Source organism: Phycomyces blakesleeanus (genome assembly GCF_001638985.1).
Source record: "Phycomyces blakesleeanus NRRL 1555(-) unplaced genomic scaffold PHYBLscaffold_12, whole genome shotgun sequence".
In the NCBI taxonomy this organism is placed as follows: domain Eukaryota; kingdom Fungi; phylum Mucoromycota; class Mucoromycetes; order Mucorales; family Phycomycetaceae; genus Phycomyces; species Phycomyces blakesleeanus.
In genome coordinates this window covers 807,093-832,407 of record NW_017265145.1, presented here as the reverse complement: position 1 = coordinate 832,407, position 25,315 = coordinate 807,093, and the positions used below count along the sequence as shown (strand labels likewise).

Here is a 25,315-nt window from a genome sequence, read left to right as displayed (position 1 = left end):
TCCTGCAAAGGGATCAACGATTTCTGTAGGAAAGTAAAGATTGTTTGGGTGAACAAAACAGCCAAGGCAAGTACATGAAGGACCACAGTGACAAGTAACAACGCGCGTTGTTGTTGTTGTGGTGGTGGTTGGGGAAGTTGGGTCAGGTAAGCTTTGGGATGAAGAACGACGGCTGTTGAAATAAGGCAAAGGGGTGATGGTAATGACGACTGATTCACCTCGTGAATTTTTGTTGTTCTTCTTGGGCTGGCAGCGCTGCTGGGACCCGGGTAATCCACACATAGTTTGGGAAAGGTGAGCTTGTGGAGGGGTTGGTATTAGGCAACTCATGGCATAAGTAGGAGGGTGGCCCTTTGGGGACGGAGGAACTGATACATAGGACAGTGTGTCTGACACAGAAGCCGTGCTGGAAGACATTGTCTCGCGGTGGCTCAGCACGTCGTTCAGTAGGGCGGTCAGCTCTTCAGTATCTGCTATATTCATTTCATTTGAGAACTCTTCGCTTGAGACATAGTCGTACGCAGGTGGTGCGGACAGTTCGGCTGGACATTGGGCTGGAAACATATCTACTTCAATACAATCTTCTGCATATCGTGTTTCTTCGACAAGTGGAAGAGAAGAGTAGCCAAATGCGTGGCTGAGGGTTTGTTCGGGAGGCGAAAAGGTACTCTGGTCAGAGATGTAGCCCTCGTGAACTCGTCTGTTTTGTTCGAGAAAACGGGTAGTTGATTGAGTGGATGCTGACTGACTGCGTTTGACTTTGCTGAGTCGAAGCTTGGGATGTTTTGAGATCTTTGGGGACTGAAAGACAAAGCTGAAGTTTGTACTATTTACGCTGTTTGTGCTTTTTGTACTACTTCTGCTGCTGCTGCTGATACTAATGTTGCTGTTGATGTTGATATTGTTATTGATATTGTTATTGGTATTACTATCGCTGCTGTTGATGTTGATGTTACTGTACTGTTGATTAAAGAAATCCTGATCTTGGTCGTGTGGGTTAGACGTATTCCATGAGTTGATGTCGTCGCTCATAAAATCTGGAGTGTAGTCAATATTTGGTGCTTGGGATAGGGTTTGTTGGTCGGTAGGGTTCAAGGACGTGTAGTCTGTAGGGATTGTGCGCACGGTTGTTTTGTGCTGGCAGGTGCATTTTTGGGTGCTAGAAGAGGACTGTTGATGGATAAGAAGTTTGGCATCCGACTCGTTTGATGTGCCTACATACGCCTTGCTAGACTTCTTGTTAGCCAGGAGCAGGTGGCATGGATGACAGAGCTCCTGAGGTGGGCGGGTAGACACTTCTTTGGGAAATACAAACAAACAAATAAACAAACGTAAATACAAACAAATGGACAAAATATACTATTAAGACCCCTTGTTTATACTCCAATACTAAGACTATTAAAATAAAATGGAATAAATTCAATACCTCTTTCGCTGCAAACGCATTTGACGTGTATCTGTTTAGTCCTTCTGAGATCTCTACAATAGGTACATTGGCTCACGGGCCGGCCTTTCTTTCGGATTTTAAAAAGAGGGCGATCAGTATGGCTGCAGTGAGAAGAGCGATGACCCTAAATAAAATAAAATGAGTGAGAAATGAATAGATACATATATATTTATTTTTCTATCCAAAAGCTGATTTAATGGTATACCTTTATGCAGGTCCCACAGGCAAACTTGGAGCCGTTGATAATCATGGTGCTATAATATGTAAGGCGTAGACAGACAAGAGTATAAAAAGGTGTAGATAGAGATAGAGATGGAGGTGCAAATGGAGAGCGACAGCGGCAGCGAGAGTAAGATAGCAATAAAGAGAGAGAGAGAGAGAGAGATAGGTGGGCAAAAAAGCCGATACAGCACTGTTGCTGAGATCAACCCTAGACCGTTCAAACAAGGCTTTCAAGAAAGTACTTGATGCGGATAGAAGAACTTTTGTTACTACTATAATCCAGAGTGTTTGTAGAGATATAATGCATACCCAATTGAAAGAGAAATAAAGGTATTAAATAGTGAAAATCCGAAAATATAATTATATATATATAAATATAAAATATATATATAAAGTAAAATAAAATAAAATAAAATAAAATAAAATAAAATAAATAATAAATAGGTAATGATTAATTACCTAATAAGATTAGGAAAAAATAATAATAAAATAAAATATAAAAAAAAAGGTTGTAAAATAGAAGAATTGTAAATATATAATATGCAATTATATATATATATATTTGTGTGTAATATATAAATCCAAAATATTAATAAAGAACGGTGACTTTTTTGACTTCAAAAAATATTAATAAAAATAAAATAAAATAATAGAAAGAGAAGGAAAAGAGGGAGTCAAAAAAAAGTCCTATTTAGAGCCAATTTTGTGTGAGTGTGCAAGTCTAAGAGAGAAAGCGTATAATATATATATATATATCTGTGTGTGTGTAAGTGTAAGTGTAAGTGTAAGCGTATAGGAAATGGAATTGGAATTGGAATTGGAATTGGAATTATAATTGTAATTGTGTGAATGGGTGGAGTGGGCGGATCTCTCCCTTGATTTTCTTATTTGCAACAAGAGGGAAAAAAAATAAGGAATTCAGAGCAAGGTTTCAAAGGTAAGAAGATTGAATAAAACCTTAGTGTATTCTAGATCCCAGCACCAAATACAAATACAAATACAAATATATATATATATATAAACAAGTTCGGTAATCTAAAGACAAGGAAAAGTGAGCAAAAACCACCCTCATCTGCAAAGCGACAAGAGGCACGTTAAATTTAACCATTAGCCAAAATAACGCATCTCTTATTGCGTTGGTCTCAGAACGCCTTATTTTCTCCCCTTTGTGCCTGGGTGTTGGCCCTCGGCCTGAGTACTGTTCAATAGCGATTTGAACGCATCAGCGGACTTGCTATATCGTGCAAGCTGTCCCCTCTCCTTTCTGCACCAAAAGAACCATCATTTTCTTTTAATAACAAATGACTGGTTTGGTATTATTCTATAAAGAATAATGTATAAAGCCAAGGGATATATAAAGGTGGTGGTTTTTTTCTTTTTGGTTCATTATCATTAAGCTGTTACGGTTTTAAAGAAGAGTGGATATATTCTATATATAAGCACTTACAAACTTGAAACCCTTTTTGTATCTTGTAAACTTCCTTATACTATTTTTCTTGTCTTGGTAGAAAAAAAATAATTATTCAATCCAAAGATCTGCTATTTTCCCTTTTTTTTTTTACCCTCTATTTATCATTATCAATATATCATAGCTAGCCCCCCCTGCTTTGCTCTATTCATATTAAATACCAAATGGCTTCTAGTCTTCTTTTCTTTCTACTGCACACAATTCAACCCAAATAATCTTCTATATTTCTTTCTTTAATGATAATAATATCACTATTACTATCATTTCGCGGGGTCAACATTATACTTTAACCAACGCTCTGTATCATTTGCGAAACCTCTCAATTTTTATGATTTTTTTATGATTATTATTATTTTTATGATTATTAAGTGGTGGTATTAGCATTAGAATTAGCATTAGCATTAACATTATCGTTAGTATTCGTAGTATTATTATGATTATGATTATGATTATGATTATAATTCTTTTTTTTCTTTTTTTTTTGCAGCAATTCTGAAAAGGGTTCTACAGGGGTGGGGTTTGGGAAGGTGGAAGGGTGCACCAAGATCCTGTTTCTCTTTTGAATATCTCTTCTATTGGTCGAAAAAAACATGATATTTATATCTATATACATACACCTGTGTCGTTATTTTGGCTAGAGTTGAAATTACTGACATACCTCAAGGGCAAAAAAGCACACAAAAGAAACAGCGCAGTTACACCCAAACTTGCGAGTCACAAGAGTATAAAAAAAAAGAAAGAAAATGAAAATGAAAAGTAAAAGGATAGGCCACACAGTCTGCAACAGCAGATATGTTACGTCAAGATCAATGGCGATAGGAGGACCTTGGATGAGTCGGCAGACAACAAAAAGGTAACCACAGTCATCCATTATAGTCAAAAAGGCATCATTATTCCCTCAAAACTTGTATCAATGTATCATATCCTCATTTCAGTGACCGGTAATAATTACCACACCAACACCCACACTTACACTCATACTCATGCTCATAATCATAATCATAATCATACTTCCCCTTTATAATTTACCAATGCATAAACGTGGCAAATATAGTAGCATCATATATATAAATATATATAGGTGTGCGTGGGTTTAGTACTTAGTACTTAGTACTTAGTACTTAATGCTTAGTCCTTAGTCCTTAGTCCTTGGTCCTTAGTCCTTAGTGCCTTGAAATCTATTTATTATTTGATCTACAAACCCTAGAAAATATTATAATTTATCGGATATTCACTACTAAGCCAGGTGGAAATCAAGGAACAAGCCGTCCCGGAATTTTTCTTGTGCTCTTTAGGCAAGGCATGTGAAACTGTATCTAGGTGCGCGCGACAATATCTTAAAAAGCATGGCAAGTTTGGCCACATTTAACCAAAACCAACCATCACTTGACCCTGTGTGGCAAATACTTACTTTTGATCCAAAAAAGGGTCCAGTATTCCTCCTTTGATTCCAGTCTAGTCAAGATTCTTATACATTGATACCCATAGTAATCATTGCCTGGTTCTGATCTGTTCTGTTATAATTATAGTTAGCTAATACAACTAATGTATAACCAATATAACCAATATATTCAATATAATCAATATATTCAATATTACAATACAGCCAATCAATTTGTAGCCAAAACTGATATGTATATAAAGGAAATCATCTTAATCTCATTAAATTCTCATTCAATAAGGTGACACATTTGATGATGATATTCACCCCCACAACGATCCACTTTTTTGTTCCACAATACCTTTATATACAAAAAAGCACGCCAAATTTCCAAAAAAAAAATACATTTATATAATACACACGACTCTTACTCTTCTTTAATCCTACATAAATTTGCCTCACTAAAAAAAAAGGCCCCTGAGTTGAGGAAGCACCATCAAGGTTATTCTAACTTTTGACGATTGAAAGAAGAAAAAAGAACTCAGATTGTGTACTGACAGCCAGGGTTTTGTCTCACAAGTACGACTTGCAGAACAGCATTGATGCCACCGTTTGTCTCATAAAGTCAATGTGTAATGAACGCATCGATAAGGACCTTCCGCTCCGCGTAAACATAATCGGCTGTCCAAAGAAATCGAAAAGGTTAAAAAAAAGATCTTCTGGTCGTGCCAAGAAATTGATCCAAATAGGATCTCAATCGTGGCGTATAGATTGGTATTTCTTTTCTTTTCTTTTTTCTATCACCAGGCTGGTCCAAGGTTTCAAAATCGTATGTACAATTAAACTTTTACGTAACAGTTGGAGGTCTCACAATCCTTTGTCACTTCTGTCACTCAACTTATTCTCTTACCACAGTTTCTATATACATTTTTTTCTTGTCTAAAACTCTATTGATGTGTAAGAGAATAGGCTCTTTCCCAAGTGGCAAGTACGACCATTACGCCATAATATTTTTGTGTTGCAGGGTACTTGTTTCAATTCCAGTACAAATTGTGTATGTTTCAAGAAATAATAAAAAAAGAGCTCATTGTGGTTGTGCAGTTTATAAAAACGACGCACCTTAATACAAATACAGTATGTCAAAGGTTTTCCGTCTCAGACAAACCATCAAAGAGCTTTTAAAAGGATCAAATGTAAAGAATAATGAGCAATACACGCGCGTGTATACACACATACACACGTATATAATCATATATATATATAATGTATATAAAACCCGAGTGGCGTTATTTTCCTCCTTATTTAACACCTAGCCATTTGTCTCCATGGAAACAGTTTTTAAACTCTAATTAGCTCAACCCAAAAAAAAAAGCATCATCATAGAAACCAGGCACATATTACTATTAATATTATGATTATTATTATTAGTACGAGTTTATAAATAAATAAAGGCACATATATTAATATATACATATATACATATATACATATATACATAACTAACTAACTGACTAACTAATAATAATAATAATAAAGGCAGGGTTTGGCTTTTGATATTTGACTGATCATAACCATCAGTTGAATGACAACACAAGCGCCACACCAAAAAAGACACTCGTCCGCTTTCCTCTCCGAGAGAAGCGATCTGTATTTCCCTCAATCAGGGTTCACGGAACTCAGAATACAAATCAGTACACAAGAATATTTTTTATAGCAGCTATATTTCCTCGATAAAGAATATCGCAGAAAGCATTGTACAAAGTGCTATAATTACACCAAAATAAAGCATTAATTGAGAGACTTCTATGTTGGAATCCCTAAGAAAGAAAGAAAGAAAGAAAGAAAGTAAAAAAAAAACTCAATCAATTGCATCTTACTTTATTGGCCAAAAGTACATTTCCCGATAAATTGCTATTTCATTCACTGATTGGCTGATGTTTACAATGGAGATTTTTCACCTTTACAGCAAGATCCCATCACCACTTGTGTGACATAAAATAATGTGACCGTCGATTCACATGAGAAATAAGGAGGCATTTCTTTTATTTTCATGATATTCGAATAATTATCTCCAAATCATAGGTCCTTTAGTAATTGATATATAGTAGTAATAGAAATAAAAAAAAGCAATAATAATAACAATAGTAATGGAAATAAAGGAAGAGCTATATCATGATATCAAACACTTAATATCTTTATCAATAAACACAATTTGATTCCAACCAGTTCAACTACACCAAGTTGTTTATTTCAATTTGTTCATACTGAAATATTTGAAAAAGCGCTAGTTATTGCTTTTTTTTTTAAAAAAAAATAGCAATTAGTTACTAGGGAACAAAAGTACTTTACTTGTAAACCTTATACATGTGTACTATTTTTATAGATTGACAGCTCATATAGACCATGGAACCGACTCTAGGGTGGCTCCAACCTTTACTTAACGACGTGACCTTTTTTGTACAGCTCGTGTTCGCTATTATCGGTTTGCTGGCCATCATCAAGCCGGTAATCCAGACTAGTCCACTATACAACGACATTGTTTATACTATCTATGGAAGCTTCCAATCAGCCCTCCAAGCATGCTTTAAAATGCTTGGCATCCAAAAGCTCATAGAGATGACCCGGCCGGATGCCTATTACAATGACTTAGCTCGATTGGACATTGACTACACCTGGCAAGCCATGCAATGTTAGAACACATTATAATGTTTTCTTTCATCTATCTTACTTACTCCTTGATTATTACTTCATAGTCGATAAGCAAGATGCGCTTATGTGTGTGAAACCAGCAAACGGAGCAGAAGACACATCTGCCGTAGTCTCGGGTCTCGTAAATACTGGAAACTCGTGTTTCCTTAACTCTGTTCTACAAGTAAAGTAAAACCATTATCCTGCTGATAGACAAAGTTTCATGTCGCTTAAACTCTCTACACACAGGCACTTTCCTCACTCCCGACGTTGCATGCCTATTTAACCCAACGCAGTCAATCTGCTGTTGCTTGCATTCCTCTGCCAGTTACTCGAGCACTCTTAAAAACTATGCGGAAGCTCTCTAAACCGCTGTATTGGCGTTCTTCATTTAGACCGGCCGAAATTGTGGCTACAATGCCTTCAAATCGTCGGGTGATTAATCGAGAACAGCAAGACGCTCATGAGGTCTTCCAGCTACTGTCTAGTGCAATTGAAGCCGAAACACAGAAGATGGAGCAGTGTGAGATAGGCGGTTTACAACATGTGCTCGCGGAAACACTCTATCCCAATACCGTCAATACCAAACTATTCCCTACAACATCCAAACCTCTAAAGTGTCCTTCGGTCATTAAAGAAATAACTCATTCAGATAACCCCTTATCCGGGTTACTGGCCAACCGGTTGTCATGTATGCATTGTGGCTATACGGTAATTAATGCTATACTGCTATAATAAAACGTGGACAAAGCACACCAATCTTTTCGGAAATCTCATGCTATTCATAGGAAGCTATTCGCCACTTTCCGTTCAATAACATTCAGCTAAACTTACCAAATGCTGTAAGTAACTCATTCCATCCACAAATCCATTTTTCTTCTTCAATATAATTAAAATATTCTCTGTTGATATTATTACTCTTTCTTTTTTTTTTTAAAAAAAAAGTATACAACCACTTTACATGAATGTCTTCAACAATTTACATCCATGGAGTTTCTCAAGGATGTCACCTGTCGGAAATGCACTCTTGTTTCTACGGTCCAGGCTATTTCATTGGATATTAAACAAATTTTAGAAAAAAAAAATCTAAACGAGCAGTCTAAGAATAAGCCCGAGATTACCAAACATCTCCCCAAACTTGAAAGTATCAGGTTCGAGATCAAGACCAGATTAAGTCAGAGACGAATTGAGGAAGAGGCTGAAGATGTTGAGCTGTGGGGTAAGAGCAGCGACAAAGTACCTATACTTCGAGCTACACGTCGTTTGTCAAGCAAGCAAGTAATGATTGCCAAACCACCGACAATTCTTTGCCTTCACATCTCAAGATCGGCCTTTCATGAATCCGGGGCGCTTTATAAAAACCTCTGCCAGTTGAGCTTTCCGGAGTATCTCAATCTAGCACCATATTGCACCAATGGCACCCTGAATACGACTCCAAATGTCCCTATATCGATATTTTCTTCAGAGAACGATACATGCAAGTATCGATTGATGAGTGTAGTGGTTCATTATGGAAATCACAGCTACGGACATTTCGTTACATATAAACGCCGACTAGTTTCCAATACGTGCAGATGTGATGAATGTGGAGCCAGAGAAGAAAAATGGGAAGGAAAAGATCAATGGTACCGAGTGTCAGATACAAAGGTGGATGTATGTTCACTTGATACTGTTCTACAAGCTAATCCATACATGCTACTTTACGAAAAAGTCGAAGAAAAGAGTCACCAACATCAAATCACAGTGCCAGCAAAACCTAAGCAAACAGTTGATAAACAGCAGAAATTACTCGATACGCCGATGATGTATTATGGGGCAACTACATCCGATGCTGCTCTTGAAGCACTGCGAATTTCTAATGCATTGCTGATGAATGACAAACAATCTACCCTAAATAATCATTCTAAAGAATCTCCCAACTGGATGAAAAATCCATCAATAGCACACTTGATGACTTTTTAATTCAACCCGTTAATTATATTATTATACATTACTATTCACACACACATACACATTATATATACTAGTTGGGGCTGGTACCCGTGTTTTGTTCTCTTTATCCCATTTTATTTAAATATATATAATTTCATATATAATTACATAAAAAAAACTGGTACATGTAAAGAGATACACGCTTAAATATACCCACACATCTTCTACTATGTAAATAAAATTAAAGTTGAAATATGAGTGTGAAAACAATTTGGTAAGCAGATATGTTTAATTTTAGCGGAGAGGAACTTGTGCTTTGTACAGAAGAGACTGGGTCTTTCATTCATTCTTTCTTTTTTTTTTTTCTCTTTTCACACACTTCCCACACACCAAATAAAAATAATGCCTGTCGAAGGATTCAAAGTAGACACCTCCAAGGCTGTCGGCCATGTTTTTGCCCTGGATAAAGTCAGTTGCAATCGTCGCGACTTCATCCTTTACGCCCTGGCAGTCGGTGTCAAGGAAGATGAAATGAGATATGTTTACGAGAACGGTATGCAACCTTAACACTCTTTAATTGGTTTCTTACTTACTCCTAACATAGATAAGAACTTTGGCCCTCTCGCTACATACCCTCTTGTGCTGTCTCTCAGAGGCAATGTTGGTGACGTTAACGTTTTTGCTGAACGTATGAAAGCCGGAGGTGACTTACCCGGTATGCCACCTTACGACCCAAACAAGATTGTTCATGGAGAGCAATCTCTTGAGGCTGTCAATCCCTGGCCTGCTAATGGAGGTGAATTTATTCTCAAGAAGACATGCTCGGGTGTCTATGACAAAGGCAGGTTTTTATAACATGCGATTGAATGAACGAATGAATGACAAAGTTCTAGGAGCTAATATGCAATCGACCATCATTAGGTTCCGGTATGGTTGTAGAAACTACAATGGACATTTACGGTGAGAAGGACAATGTACACTACTGTCGTATGTTGACCAAGTCGTTTGTACGCGGCTATGGTGGTTGGGACGTAAGTAATTTTTAACTAATTCAAAAGGATACAAGGTGCTTTTGGGATAGCTTGGTCTAGCTCGTTTCAGATTATATATATTTATATATATATATTTATAATTTTCAATATGCGGGGTAAATTTTGCGGATTTTAGGGACCCAAAGGACCCAAGGCTGTCTCCTACAACCCTCCTAAGCGCAATCCTGATGCTATTGAAGTTTTCTCTACTTCCCCCAACCAGGCTCTCTTGTATCGACTCTCTGGGTAAGTAAATCCGCATGTACTGACACGTGCATACGTATACAAACACACAAGCAAAAAAACACGCACAAATGCACACACACACAAACAAACAAACAAAAACCTATATCCACAAGACTAGTATATAGATATTTACTTTTTCTTATTTTTATAGTGACTACAACCCTCTTCATGCTGACATTGAGCTAGCCCCAAAGGTTGGGTTTCCCAAGCCAATCCTCCATGGTCTTTGCAGCTACAGTGCTTGCGCACATTCTATTATCAAACATTTTGCCAAGAATGATAGCAAATTGTTCAAGTCTATTGAAGCCCGCTTTGCTTCTCCAGTATTCCCTGGCGAAACCGTTGAGATCTACATGTGGAAGGTAGATGGTCCTGATGCAAAGATCGACGCTGTAATCTTCGCTGCCAAGGTCAAAGAAAGAGATGCTATAGTTATTAACAACGGTTATGTTACCCTGCACAAGAATATTCCCCAAAACAAGCTCTAATGTCTAATAAATATTTTTTTTTCGTTATTTCTTGGTTTCTTTTCTTTTCCTATAAATGTGTACATTATGTACAAACAATCGTATTTTGCCACTTTATTAAATACATCTTTGCACGCGCGCGCGCGTGTGTGTACGTATGTATGTGAGTTATTGTATTTAATAGCATTGATTAACACAGCAATTGAAATACAAGTATATATTAAATCATCCCTATTGTTCTCAAACCAGCCCAAGTTTCATTAATTAATAAAGGCTTATAAGTTACGCATCTGATTACTATTTTTCAACATTAGTTTCTAGGACTGTATCCTTCCTAATTTCATTATTTGTTTTTTAATGTATTCTAATCCTATAGAATAACATCTTTTAGGCATTTTCTCTGAACTCAGGTATAATACATAGCTTCAAAGAAAATTGCTAGTTTATCGTACACAGGTCATTTTGAATTAAGTGTCATCTATACCAGAATTATCGTACCATACTTGAGCGACAGAAACTTATACAGAAATCGCATTGAAATATTTTCACAGTTGTAAAAGTATTGCTGTGTATTTTGGGTTTTGTATGTAATCATGTATTAACTCTATATTTTGTTTCGTCTACAGTTGCAAAAGATATTTCTATATAATCATTCATAATGTACTGTGAGCATGGTATAAGGCATATAAAAAATGCATCGACTTCTCTTCATTTATTACTAAAAAAAAAAGTAAATATATATTGTGTCTTCAGCAGTAAGATCAACAGTGTATTTTTTTGTCTGTTTGTTTCATGTGCGAATGTAAATAGAAAAAAAAATCCAACACGGATAGATCACAAGTGGTGTTTTTTTATACATTAAAATGATGCTTGTTGATATTTATTTGTAGTTAATGAGTATTGCTCCCTTCAGGAGCAGGTGTGCTCAACATAATTTCTACAGCTCTACTGACATCATTATTAGCAGCCGCTAAAGCTCTTTCCACAGTCTCGGGTGGATGTTCAGGAAACATATTGGACAGTAATGCAACATGTTCTTCTGAAAGTGGGGCTAGATTACTTTCGACTGCTGCACTTCCTGTCAGTGTATCCAAATAAGCCTGATAGTTGTTGATGATAATATTTTTGTCATTTTTGTCATTATTGAGGGTTTAAAATAAAACAGAAAGAAAGAATTAGTTGGATTAGATTATATGACACATATTAAAGTAATCGAGAAAAATTACCCGCACTGAATTCGCTTCGGTGGTAGTTGCTGTACTTTGGGGCTGCCGATTCCGCAGCCCAGCTGCTGAAACAAGACGATCTACGGCAAATCCAGCTGAAGTTTGCTGAACTGGCATGGTCATCGTTGAACGTGCGATGGGAGCTGAGGCCAACCAGGGACGTAACCATTGTACTGCAAATGATTTAAAAGATCGATGGAACCTCCATTGTTTTATGTGACCCACATCAGATCGATAAAGCATTCCCACTAGCAGCCCGCATACTGCCGGTGCAAGGGTGTCAATACCTTGTGAAAAAGCCATCTGTTGTTTTGAGATATAACCAACATATCGCGATACACCAAACCCAATACTGCTTGAAACATTTTATCTTTTTTTTTTACCTCTACAGCCAGAAGATAAATAATCATCTTATTATTGAGGCTCAAGCCAAACACCCGTAAGCGATAAACGACTGGCACAATACGGTGATACTGGTATAGCATAGCAAACAATAGTGCATATCTATAAAACAGACATTGTAGTATTCAATCAATACAGAGTATGGGTAAAATCTTTTCATTTTAGAAATCACTCACGGTCCCCCGGGAATACGCTTTAATCCCAAAGCTTTGCCGAGTACCAATGCCCCAACTTCGAGTAAGCTAGTTAAACCTAAAGCTACAAACACAAAGGCCTGAACAAGTATCCCAAAAGAAGTTCTGTAAGCTATATTATACTGATTCCTCGGGCACACTTGATTATGAGATTAAAAGGCTTAGAGTCAAACTTACTGCATATTTTGCAGAGCCAAAATTTCGCTCAACTACTTGCATAGCATATAAGAGTAGCATTCCATAGAATAAGTCCCCGGAATTGGTAAATGCGCAATGGGAGGTCAATAATCGCCAAAACTAGTAATTAGCGTAAAAAAAAGGGTATGTATTCTTTAGTATACAATTCTTATTTCTTATTTGAATTTAAATCTTCGCAAATTCTTTATTTACTTGATGATGAACAGTTAGATGGGGGCGAAGTTGGAGATGTAAAAGCATCTTTTGTTGAAATATTGCAGCTACCACTGAGCAGCCACCTATCCACAAGATAAGTGCCTTGGTAACAAGCACATTATAGAACCCTATTAAAATAAAACAACTTCAATCTATTGGTGTACATCGTCAATGACTTTTTTTGTTTTACCTGTCGCTACAGCAGCTTGCATTGGCAGAATTCTACTCTGTCATTCTTGGCTTCTTCTTCTCCATGAACGCTCACAGACAAGGCACGTGACTATTGCATATTCGCATACTTCATTTTTGGTTGGACATGGAAATGTCCGAATCTGACAACATCCCTTCCAACACCTTTTTGTATGTATTTCGTCTGAATTTTTTAACTAAAAAAACAGCGGTATTAAAGGCACAACGGTTAAAATATAAGGGCTGGCGTTTCCTATTAGTATATAGCCTTTGAAACTGTATGCTAGATAGCTATTAGACGACACGTTATCTAGTGGAAAATTGAACCTTTTTATCCATTTTTACTTAAATCTGTGCTTAATCACTACGGGAAAAAAAGAGGTGCTTCCGGGGGTTCACTGGGGGTCCGCTCAGGAGGTCGTCCAGGTGGGTGTTTTTTGCCTACCCACTTTTTCACCTCCTGCCTGTTATGGATTAGTTTATAACTCCGCTCTTTAACAAATAACCGCCAGAGAAATTTCTTGTGTAGGAATATAGATGTACCTTACATGCCCATATATAGACACAATTATCTGCGATAAATTCTGGTCGAAATAAATCACGGATTTAAAAATGCGTTTTCAAAAAAAAAATGGTTCAAAAAAATTGTGTTTCAAATAAATTGGTTTTTATTTTTTGTTTCAAAGTAGAAAAAAATGCTAAGCTATAGCTACACCATATAATTTATGAGCAGAAGTATATAATAAATTAAATCTAGTTATTCTAAGCTAAAGATAGGGTCATGGAGTCTATATCCCTTATAATTCTTGAAGACAAAGGCACCAAAGAGCTACCTTAATAGTGGAATAAAAGAGCAGCCTAATAAAATATAAATATGAATAAGTATTTCAAGCTTAAAAAATAAGTTAAATAAAAGCTTACCTTTGAGTTTACCGAGATGCATCTCATAAAAGTTTGAATCTCTACAAGTAAAAATGAATAAAAGATGGTTAGTATTCAATTACTTTGTAAACTAGGTGTGCAGGTATTATCTCAACTTATTTTGACCAGATGATGAAAAGGCTAATTGTCAGCTAATGAGACCCAAGATGAATAACTGCATTACAAAGTACAATATTGCTTTTTTATTATACATACCTTAAAAACAAGAATATATAGACACGTTTCCTAAAAAGATAATATACTATATGTAAACACACGTAATGAACAAACTTTTGTTGGTAAAGTAGAGTAAGAAACAACGCAAAGGACGTGATCCCACACTTATTCAAAATCGATTTAAAAAATTCTCATTGGTCTACTGGCTTTTAATATCAATATTGCAACTCGTAGAAATGTTTTTAAAAAAAACGCTGTCATTCTCTCTCGGTTTGCCTTATTTTTATAAGTTAAAGAGGTATGTTCTAATAGCAAATAATTGAAATTACAGCTGTAACTTATTAAAAAAAATATGTGTATATATTTATATCTTCATTGGGTTGAGTTGTGCTTTAGAAGGTTGCCTTTGCTAGGCATTCTTTACTAATATTATCTAAGAAACAAAAAAAATCGTATATTTTTTCTTATTTGAAATTTTGACAAAGTCGTTTTATATGCTGAAAATCGTTGCCTTTACCGAATTTTAACAGAATTATTTTTTTATTACACAATACAGCCTCCGCATTTCCTTATTCAATGTTTTGTCTTACTTGAACAGCTTTTTGTTGTGATCAAAAAAGTTTGAAGTAGGACCAAACCTTCTTTCCTCCTTTATTTGGAAGAAAAAATATTCAACTCACGAAATTATAGAAAGAAAAATTCTCTAGGCCAATAATATTGTTTGGGTACCATACCCTACCATATTTGGCTTCCAATTTTTGTGGTGGTGAAATTTTTTGTTTCATTTTGATTTTTTTGGTGATTTTTTAATTATTATAGCCCAAAAATGAAGTCACAATTACAAAAAACACCCCTTTTTTCCTGTAGTGAATTTCCAATGATGCTATACATTTCCCATTAAATATTTCCTCAAAATCAAGTTTATTCTCTCGCTCTCAAATCAAGGGATAGGGTAGCCAGGAGTGTCGATTGTATATGTAATTAATCAATTCGATCTTTAAATGTCAAGTTTATTCTAAAGAAAAAGATTGAAATATATAAAGATATATTTTTCTTATATTTGACGCAGTATGATGTTCTCATCAACTGATAAGTTTTCACAACTGCTGCCAGAGTGCGTTATCTTTTACTGGGTTTCACCAATCTTTTATTTTTAGCAGCCATGAATTTTCCATTAGATAATGTGTCGTCTAGTGTCGTTAAAAGCTCTAATTTATTGCTCCCAAAAAAAGAAATAAGGACAAATCATGTCTCACATAGTTTTCCTGGCATATATTCTGTACATCTTTTCTCCATGATACATTGAATAAATAGGCTGTATCTCCGTGAAAATCTATTGAAAGCAGCTATAACTTATGCACAATATAGAGAAGACATACGTGCATGTATCCCCTATGAGCTTTGTCTTATTTAATAAGAAAAAATAATATAACTTGCAGATTGAAAGTTGGACAAATTTTCCAAATTCTAAGAAGATCCTGGTTCTGAAAAAGGCAAATTTGGGCCTGTTTTAGATGTCGATTGTCAAATATAGCAACTTATAAATGTCTCCATTTTTCTGGCGAGTTCAGAACATTTAACGACACGATCTATTAAATCCAGTTTTGGACGAAATTCTATATATTATCTTTGATAGAAGCTCTGGGTAGCTTACACAGATTCATATTATACATAAATTTGTTCATTTTTGCCTTTTTATATTGTGCCTATCGAACGACATTAATTTTAGTGTCTACTCATCCATTAGAAATAATTATGGATAATATGTGATTTAAGTTTAAAGTCGTACATATGTATATGTATTCCTATTCAGGAGATTGATACTTCTTTTAACATAGTACGTGTATCAAAAAAACCTTCAATCTGATATCAACCTTTCTTTAAAAAAATGGCTGTAGTTAATTTCCCATTTGGGCATAGACGTTGTAGTATACTATATACCCTGTATCCTGGGTAAAAATCTTAATCTTAAGACAAAAATCTATGTATGATAAATATTTATGTATCATAGTGTTGAATATTATAAAGTCCAATTGGGCGTATATTTCTTGTCCCTTACCTGCACAAGTTCGATCCAATATATATATATATATATCTGTCCGATGTATCCAAGTATGGTCAAGAAAGCGGAGATGGCGCTTGTATGCACGGTAGTTCTATGAGCTACATTGAACCACAGACCAAAGATAACATCTTTTGTGTTTCTAAAATGCTTATTTATTATCATTATTATTATTATTATTATTATTATTATTATTATTAAGTAGTATATGCCTGTGCTATTCAGAATTTGGAGAATGAGGTATGTTTGATTGGCCAGAAAGAAGTCTAGCACGCTCTTCAACTGTGACAATATTACCATCACTGCGAAACCAATAGCATGTCGAGAACTTGCTTTGGAGCTCTTTGAGATCTTGAATGTCGTTTGGGTCGATGAGACCATTGATAAAGTCATCCCATTCGTTATTTGTAAATGTCAAATGAAGTTTCGACCCACTCAGTTCTTTTGTCATGAGCACCAGTCCTTGTCCAACCACATTCGTCAGCTGCACCATACGCTCTCCCACGACGATATTGCGTCTAAAGGCTGCCCAGTTGGTTTCTGTCAAGAGTGGTTCAATCCACACCCGATAGGCCTTCATATTCGCATTCCTCTCCTTGTCCCTATCTCGTTCTCCCTCTCCTTCCCGGTCTGCCTCAAGATCCGTCCCAATTTCCTGTGGGAAGAGTTGGGCAAAGATCTTTTGGAATTGATCAAATGCCAGGTAGAGTCGGTAGTAGTCTGTGTTGTAATATATACCATTTTGGTTCATACCATTATCCAAATGAGGCTTCATATTTGAGTGTTCAGTCAGAATCCGGAGTGCTGGCTCAAGTTGGCTTGAGGGATCGCCTGTACCTATAGAGGCTTGTTTTATGGCCAAGGTGAAGTTGTCTGGTAACCGAGATGCCTTTTGCTCAAGATCAGCCATACTGATCAATCGCATTCTCGTCAAAATATCTTCGCCTAGTAGAATGGCAAATCTGTCAGGGTCTCCTGACAAACTTGTCTTTTGTTCAAATGTACCTACGTCTTTGTTCGAATTCACCGTGTCGGTGTGGGATTTTTGATTTTTTTGTAAATGATGGGAGGCTGGTGAGTTCATAAGGAAATTCTGTGTCTGATGTCTGACGTTTGCGTTTGCGCATAAGAGAAGCCTGAGTAAGAACACCCTGCTCGGCATAGCGTTGCAAAAGAGCTGGTTCTCGAGAGATACGGCCATCCTGGTAATAGAATCCGCGTTGGCGCGGTTCCATTAAAACTTCAGTAGGTGGCTCTTCGCGGCGGACATTGGATTGATAAGGGTAGAGAGGACGAAAATGAGTATATGGCCGGACAGAGTGAGCATCGGTAGATGTATCGTCGGGTGTAGGATGAGTGAGGTACGAAACAGATAAGAGGCGTGGGAGCGAAGATGATGATATTGAGGATGCAGAGGCGGTATCCTGGCATGAGGAGGCAGGAAACTCCTGCTCAACACGGTAAGAGGTAGAATTGCTGGGGTTGTTACAGCACACGGTGTTGCTCAATAATTGTACGCTATGTACTGCACTCCCGTAGACAGTTTCATCTCGGAAATACATATGGTTGTCATGTAGGGGTCGATAAAATTTTACATTGTCGCTCAACGCATACGATATACAGAACAATAATTTAGCTATTCTTTCGGCATTCGGTCGTTTTCGTAGAAAGAGCTTGATGATTCGGAAGAGGTCGAGAAGATCTTCGTCGATTAAGATATCTTCAGCCTGAGGCTGGTGTTGTTGAGTTCCACGGTCAGCCAACAGACAGCCGGCAGGAAGTGTTTGGCCATGATCAGAGTTGGGATCCATGATGTAATCAGAATGACAATAAATCACTTGTGAACAGAAGAAAAAGTGTTGAGAAGAAAAGCGATTAAGCTCGTGCAACAACCTGGCTTGTGTCTTATCTATGCTGTGTTTTAATATATATGTATATACAAACGGAACATTGCTCACTGGACCTGTCGATCGCTATCAATAGACAGGACTCAGCTCAGAGTGAAGAATAGTAATACGCTCACTTTAATGTACCGGAACTCTAGATCAGTTTGACCCATTGTAAATTCTTAGATTCCAAACGAAGAGGTATAATTTTCCTGTAGGGCATTATTGGAAGCTTATATTTCTGTTAATAGGGCACTATATTTAGAAAGAAAGAGACAGTCATCTTGTTTGATTTGGGGCTTATAATATGCGTATATCTATTAATTAAAAGAGGAATACATGATCCATAGTATAAGTGAAAAAGGTTGAAAGGAAGGATAAAGGAAGTAATTGCTTTATCTAATTGTTTAGACGATAGAAAAGAATAGTATTGGGAAACTCTCATGGACAAGGACACATGTTGGGGATAAAAATCCAGTACATTAATTACCGGGCTTGTAGATATGTGTGTGTTTATATAGATTACACAGTTGTGGGGTGAGCAAGTGTGCACTACTGTAACAAAAAGGACCACTATCAAACACAGATTATAGATATATTTTTGCAATAAATTTGAAGCCAGCAAAAATATACAAAAAGAAAAAATTTATGATTGGCAGAAATACCATTCAAGAAATAAACGAAATCTTGTGCCGCAATCAAATTTAAAGTCTCGCATTTAATTTGGTTTCAGAATAATTTTTAAGTATTAAACCAAGAAGGAAATGATATAGAAAGCCCTGTACAGTGTTTCTATTGAGATCGAGACAATTTTTTTCTATTAGTAAATTTGTATATAAAAGTCCATTTCACACAATAGTTAGAATGTTGTAATTTATAGCATTGATGTCTTTGGCATAAGCGTAAGTATGTCTAATTTTTCAAGTCTTTCCACTGCCTACCTTTAAGGAACAATCAATGCGAGAATAAGCATTGTACCTAGAAGAATTGTATATGTGTTTCAAAAAGTCATTTTATATAACCTAACTTCTTTGGTCTTAAACTTCTGGAAATAGATAAGCAGCTCATCATATAAAAAGTTTTCTGCAAAGTATGTTTTAAGCAGCTAAATTAACAGAAGCAAAATCCAGCTTTATTGGATCGTTTATTACTCTCAGTTATGTAATGATATCCTTTCTTTTCGGTTTTTGGCAACTAAATATAATAGTAAAGTAATATATATATAGACAAATATATGGGTGCCATTAATTTCATAAGGTTTATTTATACCTCTCAAGCAGAAAAAAGAAAATGAAAATTGATTAGAATATCACACTAGGTCATCTTTCAACCAGTTTTCTTTTCCCCAGCTTTCAGTTTGCATATGGCTAAACCAATGCTATGACAGCCATTTTCTTGTGGTGTGACAGCCAAACTCCTCTACACATTGCACAAGAGTGACCACTTGTGACTCGTTCTCCTGCTAACAATTTGACAAGCGAGGTTTTTTTCTTGTTGCAAAACTTTTGCATTCATACAAACTATAAATCATGGGTAAAAGAAAGGTAAGCACATGCACCAAATTAACACATTAAAGAGTATAATACTAATCGTTTACCGTAGAGAAAGACCAAGACCCATGTCGTCCCCACAGAGGAGGAAATGAACAAGATCCCAAAGAGTTTTGTGGTGCGATCTGGAATTGTCGGTCAATCAGTCACAGCTCTTGTACATGATGTTCGCCGTGTCATGGAGCCACACACTGCAACACATCTTAGGGTAAGAATACATATATACGAAGTATTCTAGCAGTCCATTTCTCAACTGAATTTGTTAATTAGGAACGACGTACCAATCGTTTACGAGATTTCGTAATGGTAGCTGGCCAACTTGGCGTCACACACTTTATGATCTTCAGTAGAACAGAAAAAAACACAAACCTGCGTATCTGTCGTGCACCGCGCGGCCCTACTCTGACCTTCCGTATTGCAGAATATGCTCTTGCTAAAGATTGTCTTGCGTTACAAAAGGCCCCCAAGACCTCCGAGCTTGAGTATCGCAAAAGTCCTTTACTTGTCTTGAACAATTTCAAGCAGGAGGGAAAGGAGTTCAAAGTAATGACTGTGATGCTGCAGAACATGTTCCCATCAATCGATGTTCAGACCGTAAGTAAAAACCTTGGTTTAATTGATCATCTTACTGATTCCAAAAATAGATGCAACTATCTCAAGCTCGCCGTGTTCTGCTATTCAACTACAACCAAGATACCGGCATGATTGACGTACGACACTACAGTATCGGTGTAAAAACCACTGGTGTGTCTAAATCGATCAAGCGTGTTATCAACACAGATATCCCCAATCTAGGTGACTACGAAGACATTTCAGATTATATTCTCAAGGAGGCTGTTGTTTCCGAAAGTGATGTCGAGGATGGACCCGAATCTACTGTCACACTTGCTCAAGATTACCACGGCCGTAATAACCGCAAGAATGACCAACGTGCCGTACGCTTACATGAGCTTGGTCCCCGTATGACGTTAGAGCTTATCAAGGTTGAGAATGGAATGTGTGGTGGCGAAGTTCTTTACCATCGTTATGTTAAGAAGACCTCCGAGGAAATCAAGGAGAACGAACGCAAGAGACAACGCACTGAGAAGGAGAAGGCCGATCGTAGACATAAACAAGAATTGGATGTAGAGCGTAAGAAGAAGGAGAAGGAGGAGCATCGTATACGTACTGGTGGCGCACCACGCGAAGAAAGTGGAGCAGAAGACAACGAGGATGAGGAAGAGGAAGAGGAGGAAGAGGATGATTATGAAGAAGAAGAGGATTTGATGGGTAGTAAATCTGCCATCTCATTCGGCGATGAAGAGGATGAAGAAGAAGAGGAGGATGAAGAAGCATGATATATAGAAAAAGCCGGCTTATTTTGATGTTTTCTTTCTTTTTTTTCCTTAAAAAAAGTCTTTTGTATGTATCATTTGGATTCAATGTTTATTGTTGTGGTCAAGAAAGCCAAATTTTGATAGATAGCGTGCGATTGGGAGTGCTGCCAAATAAGTGAAAAATAACAAAGTTTAATGATCGTTTATGGTAGCTTGGAATATTCTTAACAAACATTAGACGTATAAAAAAAACAACTTTCATATAGTTTAAACCTCATTTAAACCTTGCTATTAAAATATGAAGTAAAACCTCTCTAAATTTTACTGAAAAAAAAATCGGCGGGAATATTCTAGATTTTATTAGTATATAGTTTCTCAGTACAAAGGCAAAATGTCTATTGTTGTAGCACTAAAAACATGCTATTTTCCATATTCATTTCTTAAAGACTAAACTTTACCAGTAATATGGTATCACATTTAATTTTCTTAAATTGTAATATTAACCAAGTACAATAATGATTTGCGAAGTTAAGATATTCTTTATTTAAGCAAGGATTAGATCGTTGGTCGTTAAAAGCAAAATATTTAAAAGTACCAATTATTATCTCGTACAGTCCCTATCTTTTGTCTATTTAAAAACAAAAACAAAAATGATTATACTTTTGCTTTTACAAACCTAAAGTTCAATAGACGTGTGTGACGTCTGCTACGGAACACTACTTTGAAAACCAAGAGGTGCGCATTGATGGAAGATTTCCCACGCCTCTTTGATTCGCGCACGCAGTCACATAGACTTAATTCAAGTCCATCCAGGCCCCCGCCATCTTTCTTGGTTTGTTTTCCTTTTACTCAATATCATCATGGTATGTACGCAAAGATAGTCGAGTGGAATCTCCATTAACCTCCCACTAGTCTGCTGCCACAAAGATCAAGAACATCGTTCCCCTTTTGGACCGCGTCCTTATCCAGCGTGTCAAGGCACAGCAGGTAAAAATATGGTAGATATTAGATTGAAAAAAAAATAGATTACTCAAAACAGTGTATTCGACTTTAGCAAACCGCATCTGGTATCTATATTCCTGAGAAGGCTCAAGAAGCGTTGAACGAGGGTGTAGTTGTTGCTGTTGGTAAGGGTGCTTTGACCAAGGATGGTAAGCACATCCCTCTTCAGGTCGCTACCGGTGACAAGGTCCTTCTCCCTACCTACGGTGGAAGCATCGTAAAGATTCAGGATGAGGTAATAGTAATGACAATCTCTGTATTGGGGGGCAGATAGATAGATGCGGTGTATTGATTGTCTTCTTTGATATCTAGGAATACCACCTCTACCGCGATTCTGAGCTCCTCGCCAAGGTCGAGAACTAAATTGTACACATAAACCAATTCTGAACTTTTAGACATTCATTTTTTAAATATATATATATATATATATATACATATATATATATATATATAGTATTCCATTTTTCATATACTTTTAAAAGCTCATATACATAATACAGGGTATCAATACAAGAAACCATATAAAATTGCTAAGAATAGTGTGATTATAGATTCTGAGTGGCTTATTTTTTTTAAATTTCAGTAACCAAATAAGCTTCATGCCCACAAAGTTAAATAATTCTTTTTTTTTATAGATATATGGAGGGCAAAGGGGATATGTTGGGTTATAGGGTATTTACTTTTCAATCTGTTCAACAGGGTGTCTCAATGGTTTTAGATGTTTCGCTTTTAAGGGTGCGATAGCTTTACTCTCCATATCTTTAAAAAATCAGGAAATTGCCAAGGTCACATGATATGCATCTTTTTTAAAATCAGTCCTTTTCATATATCACGTGATAAGCTAAAAGTACATCAAATCTTAGACAATAGAAAGGTATAACTGTGTGCCTATTAGAAGCAGTAGGGAAGGGTTACATATCAACTGCCTATAGGATAAAGCCCCCTCCCCACCTCTCTGAGCGGAGGGGAGAAGCAAAGCTCAAATTTTAATATAAAAAAATGATTGGCTCTCGTTGACTTGGAATTTATATGAGCATTCTCCAAAAAAACTAAAAACAAAAACAAAAAGCTTACATAGTGTATATATTATTATAATTCACATACTTTCGTAATAATATTAGTACAAGGCAATAGAATGCTATATAAAGCTTATTTTTACGTTGATATATCATAACACAGCTAATTAATTATGCTTAATAAAAGATAATACCATAAAAAAGTATCCAAGTTATTTTGAAGAGGAAAGAAAAAAGCTTAAACCTTTTTCAAAGTGGAGGGATCAATTTGAAATTGATATCATTGGTTGAATATTACCCCGACTTTTTGTTTCAACCTTCTTAATTGACCCCCCCAATCCAACCCAACCCAATATTTATAAGTTGTACCAAAATTGTATAGATGATTCAATATCTAAGTTTCTGATCAAGATTAACAGAATAAAAATGATATGACCATGTCTAAAAATATACATCTTTGTTATATATGTACTAATCAAATACGACACCAGGAATATATACACATATTACCAATGCGCGTGTCTCTCTATTGCAGCTGAATACATTTTATATGTATAAAATATGCAAAATAAAATACTAGGCAAAACTCTATTTTTTTAATCGATTCTATTCGATAAAGTAAGCAGCACAGAGATTTTTCACGGATACTATTTGGTCAAATAATCCAAAGGGTTTCTCCATCTTTTTTTTTATATGATGCTTATCATAAAAAACATATTCATTTGGCATTAACTGTTGATTTATTAAACATAATTTTTTTTGATTTAAGTTATACGTAATTTTTTTTTAACTAATCGATATAAAATAATGAATAGCTAAAATACACTATCTTTTTATCAAAAGTTCTTCTTGTTCTTGTACCTGTCATGTAATTAGCAAAATACCCCGTGTAGAGGAAGATCTTGTAGTCGTACTTTCATGACGTCGATTGATATTTGTATATGGTGTAAATAGCATCTACTGGTCAGCACAATCACCATATCAAAAAAAACATGATTTCTAAATTCGCGCTGGTATTTTCTAAATAAAAATAGCAACTGCCTCTCACCTTTCTTTTTCTCTTCTCTGCCCGTTTTTTTTTCACGCCACATAATGTCAGACCGCAGAGCCAGACTTGAAGCTCTCGCCTCCAAGAGAAAAAATGGAAGCGATCAAGAATCTAGCCCTAAGCGATCTAAAGTCATCGATCGGTAAATCATCGTCTCTTACATTCTGCCCCATTCTCACATTAGTCTGTTCAGTCCTTCAAAGTCTTCCAAGCCATCAAAGCTTTCTTCATCCTCAAAGAAAGCCTCCAAGCCAGTAGCCCCTCGTGTCCGCCACCAAGGAAAATATGATAATGGAGGCTCGACCTCTGATGAAGAGGAAGAAGAGGAAGAGGAAGAAGAGGAAGAGGAAGAGGAAGATTGTAAGTTATTAGTAGGAGGAGAAGGGGGACTTTCTCGATATACAAAAAAAAACTAGTTTTACTCAAAATAACATTTAGTTTCTTCTGATGAGGATCGTAAAAAGTCAAAGAGCAAATCTAGCAGTAAAGCTAGCAACAAGCTTAGAGTACAAAAGAAGATTAAGCCAACAAAATCACCAAAGCAAAAAGGAAGCGATGGAGAAGCATCAGAGGAAGATAAGAGTGATATATCTGGTAAGTGCAGATTACAGTCAATGGCTCGTAACTCATTATTTTTTTCAGAGGATGAGCTCGAAGCCCTTGACACGTCCGTTATTATTACCGGTGGCCGACGGACGCGCGGCAAGAAGATTGATTATAAACAATTTGGTGCAGATCCTGAAGATGAGGACTAATACAAAGCTGTTTGTATTCAATAAAGTCAAGTGTGTGTGTGTGTGTATTTATCCAACAATCTCGTGTTATTCTTCTGATTCAGAAATGACCTTAAGTTTCTTATCAAGTTCATTTGCCAGTGAATCAACTGCATCCACTTCTATCTCTTTCTTTCCTTCCTTTTCTCCCTTTTCTTCCTTTTCTTCCTTTGTCTCTGCTTCTTGACTTTTTTCTGCTTCCCACTGTGCTTTTAATTTCGCTGTTCCCTCCTTATAAAGATCCTCAAGCTCATCCTATAAAAGCATAAGTAAAGCCT

At 36.3% G+C, this 25,315-nt stretch overlaps 7 protein-coding genes across 7 annotated transcripts; 3 read left to right on the top strand and 4 right to left on the bottom strand.

The window, feature by feature from the left end:
- Positions 1–1,427: 1,427 nt before the first annotated feature.
- On the bottom strand, positions 1,428–1,700 carry PHYBLDRAFT_104073 (copper fist DNA-binding transcription factor; the record flags this gene model as incomplete). Its single annotated transcript, XM_018427814.1, has 2 exons — positions 1,428–1,571; positions 1,653–1,700. Coding segments are annotated over 2 exons (192 nt in total), but the record flags the coding sequence as incomplete, so codon positions are not given.
- Positions 1,701–4,068: 2,368 nt separating this feature from the next.
- Positions 4,069–5,193, bottom strand: PHYBLDRAFT_65156 (hypothetical protein; the record flags this gene model as incomplete). The annotated part of the gene is given in 5 exon segments (XM_018441406.1): positions 4,069–4,153; positions 4,549–4,592; positions 4,612–4,764; positions 4,846–4,879; positions 5,096–5,193. 5 exon segments carry the CDS (start codon positions 5,191–5,193, stop codon positions 4,069–4,071), a joined length of 414 nt encoding a protein of 137 aa, XP_018290956.1.
- A 1,728-nt stretch (positions 5,194–6,921) lies between these two features.
- On the top strand, positions 6,922–9,168 carry PHYBLDRAFT_65157 (hypothetical protein; the record flags this gene model as incomplete). The annotated part of the gene is made up of 5 exons (XM_018441407.1): positions 6,922–7,207; positions 7,272–7,390; positions 7,456–7,917; positions 7,995–8,048; positions 8,152–9,168. 5 exons carry the CDS (start codon positions 6,922–6,924, stop codon positions 9,166–9,168), a joined length of 1,938 nt encoding a protein of 645 aa, XP_018290955.1.
- A 357-nt stretch (positions 9,169–9,525) lies between these two features.
- Positions 9,526–10,932, top strand: PHYBLDRAFT_77971 (hypothetical protein). Its single transcript, XM_018443319.1, has 5 exons — positions 9,526–9,691; positions 9,743–9,979; positions 10,060–10,169; positions 10,306–10,415; positions 10,567–10,932. The coding sequence occupies exons 1-5, from the start codon at positions 9,541–9,543 to the stop codon at positions 10,901–10,903; spliced, it is 945 nt and encodes a 314-aa protein (XP_018290954.1). The 5' UTR covers positions 9,526–9,540; the 3' UTR covers positions 10,904–10,932.
- An 840-nt stretch (positions 10,933–11,772) lies between these two features.
- On the bottom strand, positions 11,773–13,309 carry PHYBLDRAFT_65159 (hypothetical protein; the record flags this gene model as incomplete). Its single annotated transcript, XM_018441408.1, has 7 exons — positions 11,773–11,982; positions 12,109–12,411; positions 12,492–12,612; positions 12,687–12,784; positions 12,882–13,001; positions 13,095–13,225; positions 13,288–13,309. The coding sequence occupies 7 exons, from the start codon at positions 13,307–13,309 to the stop codon at positions 11,773–11,775; spliced, it is 1,005 nt and encodes a 334-aa protein (XP_018290953.1).
- A 3,279-nt stretch (positions 13,310–16,588) lies between these two features.
- On the bottom strand, positions 16,589–17,303 carry PHYBLDRAFT_159037 (hypothetical protein). The gene has a single exon (XM_018433904.1). It carries the CDS (start codon positions 17,219–17,221, stop codon positions 16,664–16,666), a length of 558 nt encoding a protein of 185 aa, XP_018290952.1. The 5' UTR covers positions 17,222–17,303; the 3' UTR covers positions 16,589–16,663.
- Positions 17,304–21,943: 4,640 nt separating this feature from the next.
- PHYBLDRAFT_181675 (hypothetical protein) lies at positions 21,944–22,732 on the top strand (the record flags this gene model as incomplete). Its single annotated transcript, XM_018438502.1, has 4 exons — positions 21,944–22,030; positions 22,111–22,185; positions 22,253–22,435; positions 22,513–22,732. The coding sequence occupies 4 exons, from the start codon at positions 21,944–21,946 to the stop codon at positions 22,561–22,563; spliced, it is 396 nt and encodes a 131-aa protein (XP_018290951.1). The 3' UTR covers positions 22,564–22,732.
- Between the last annotated feature and the right edge of the window lie 2,583 nt (positions 22,733–25,315).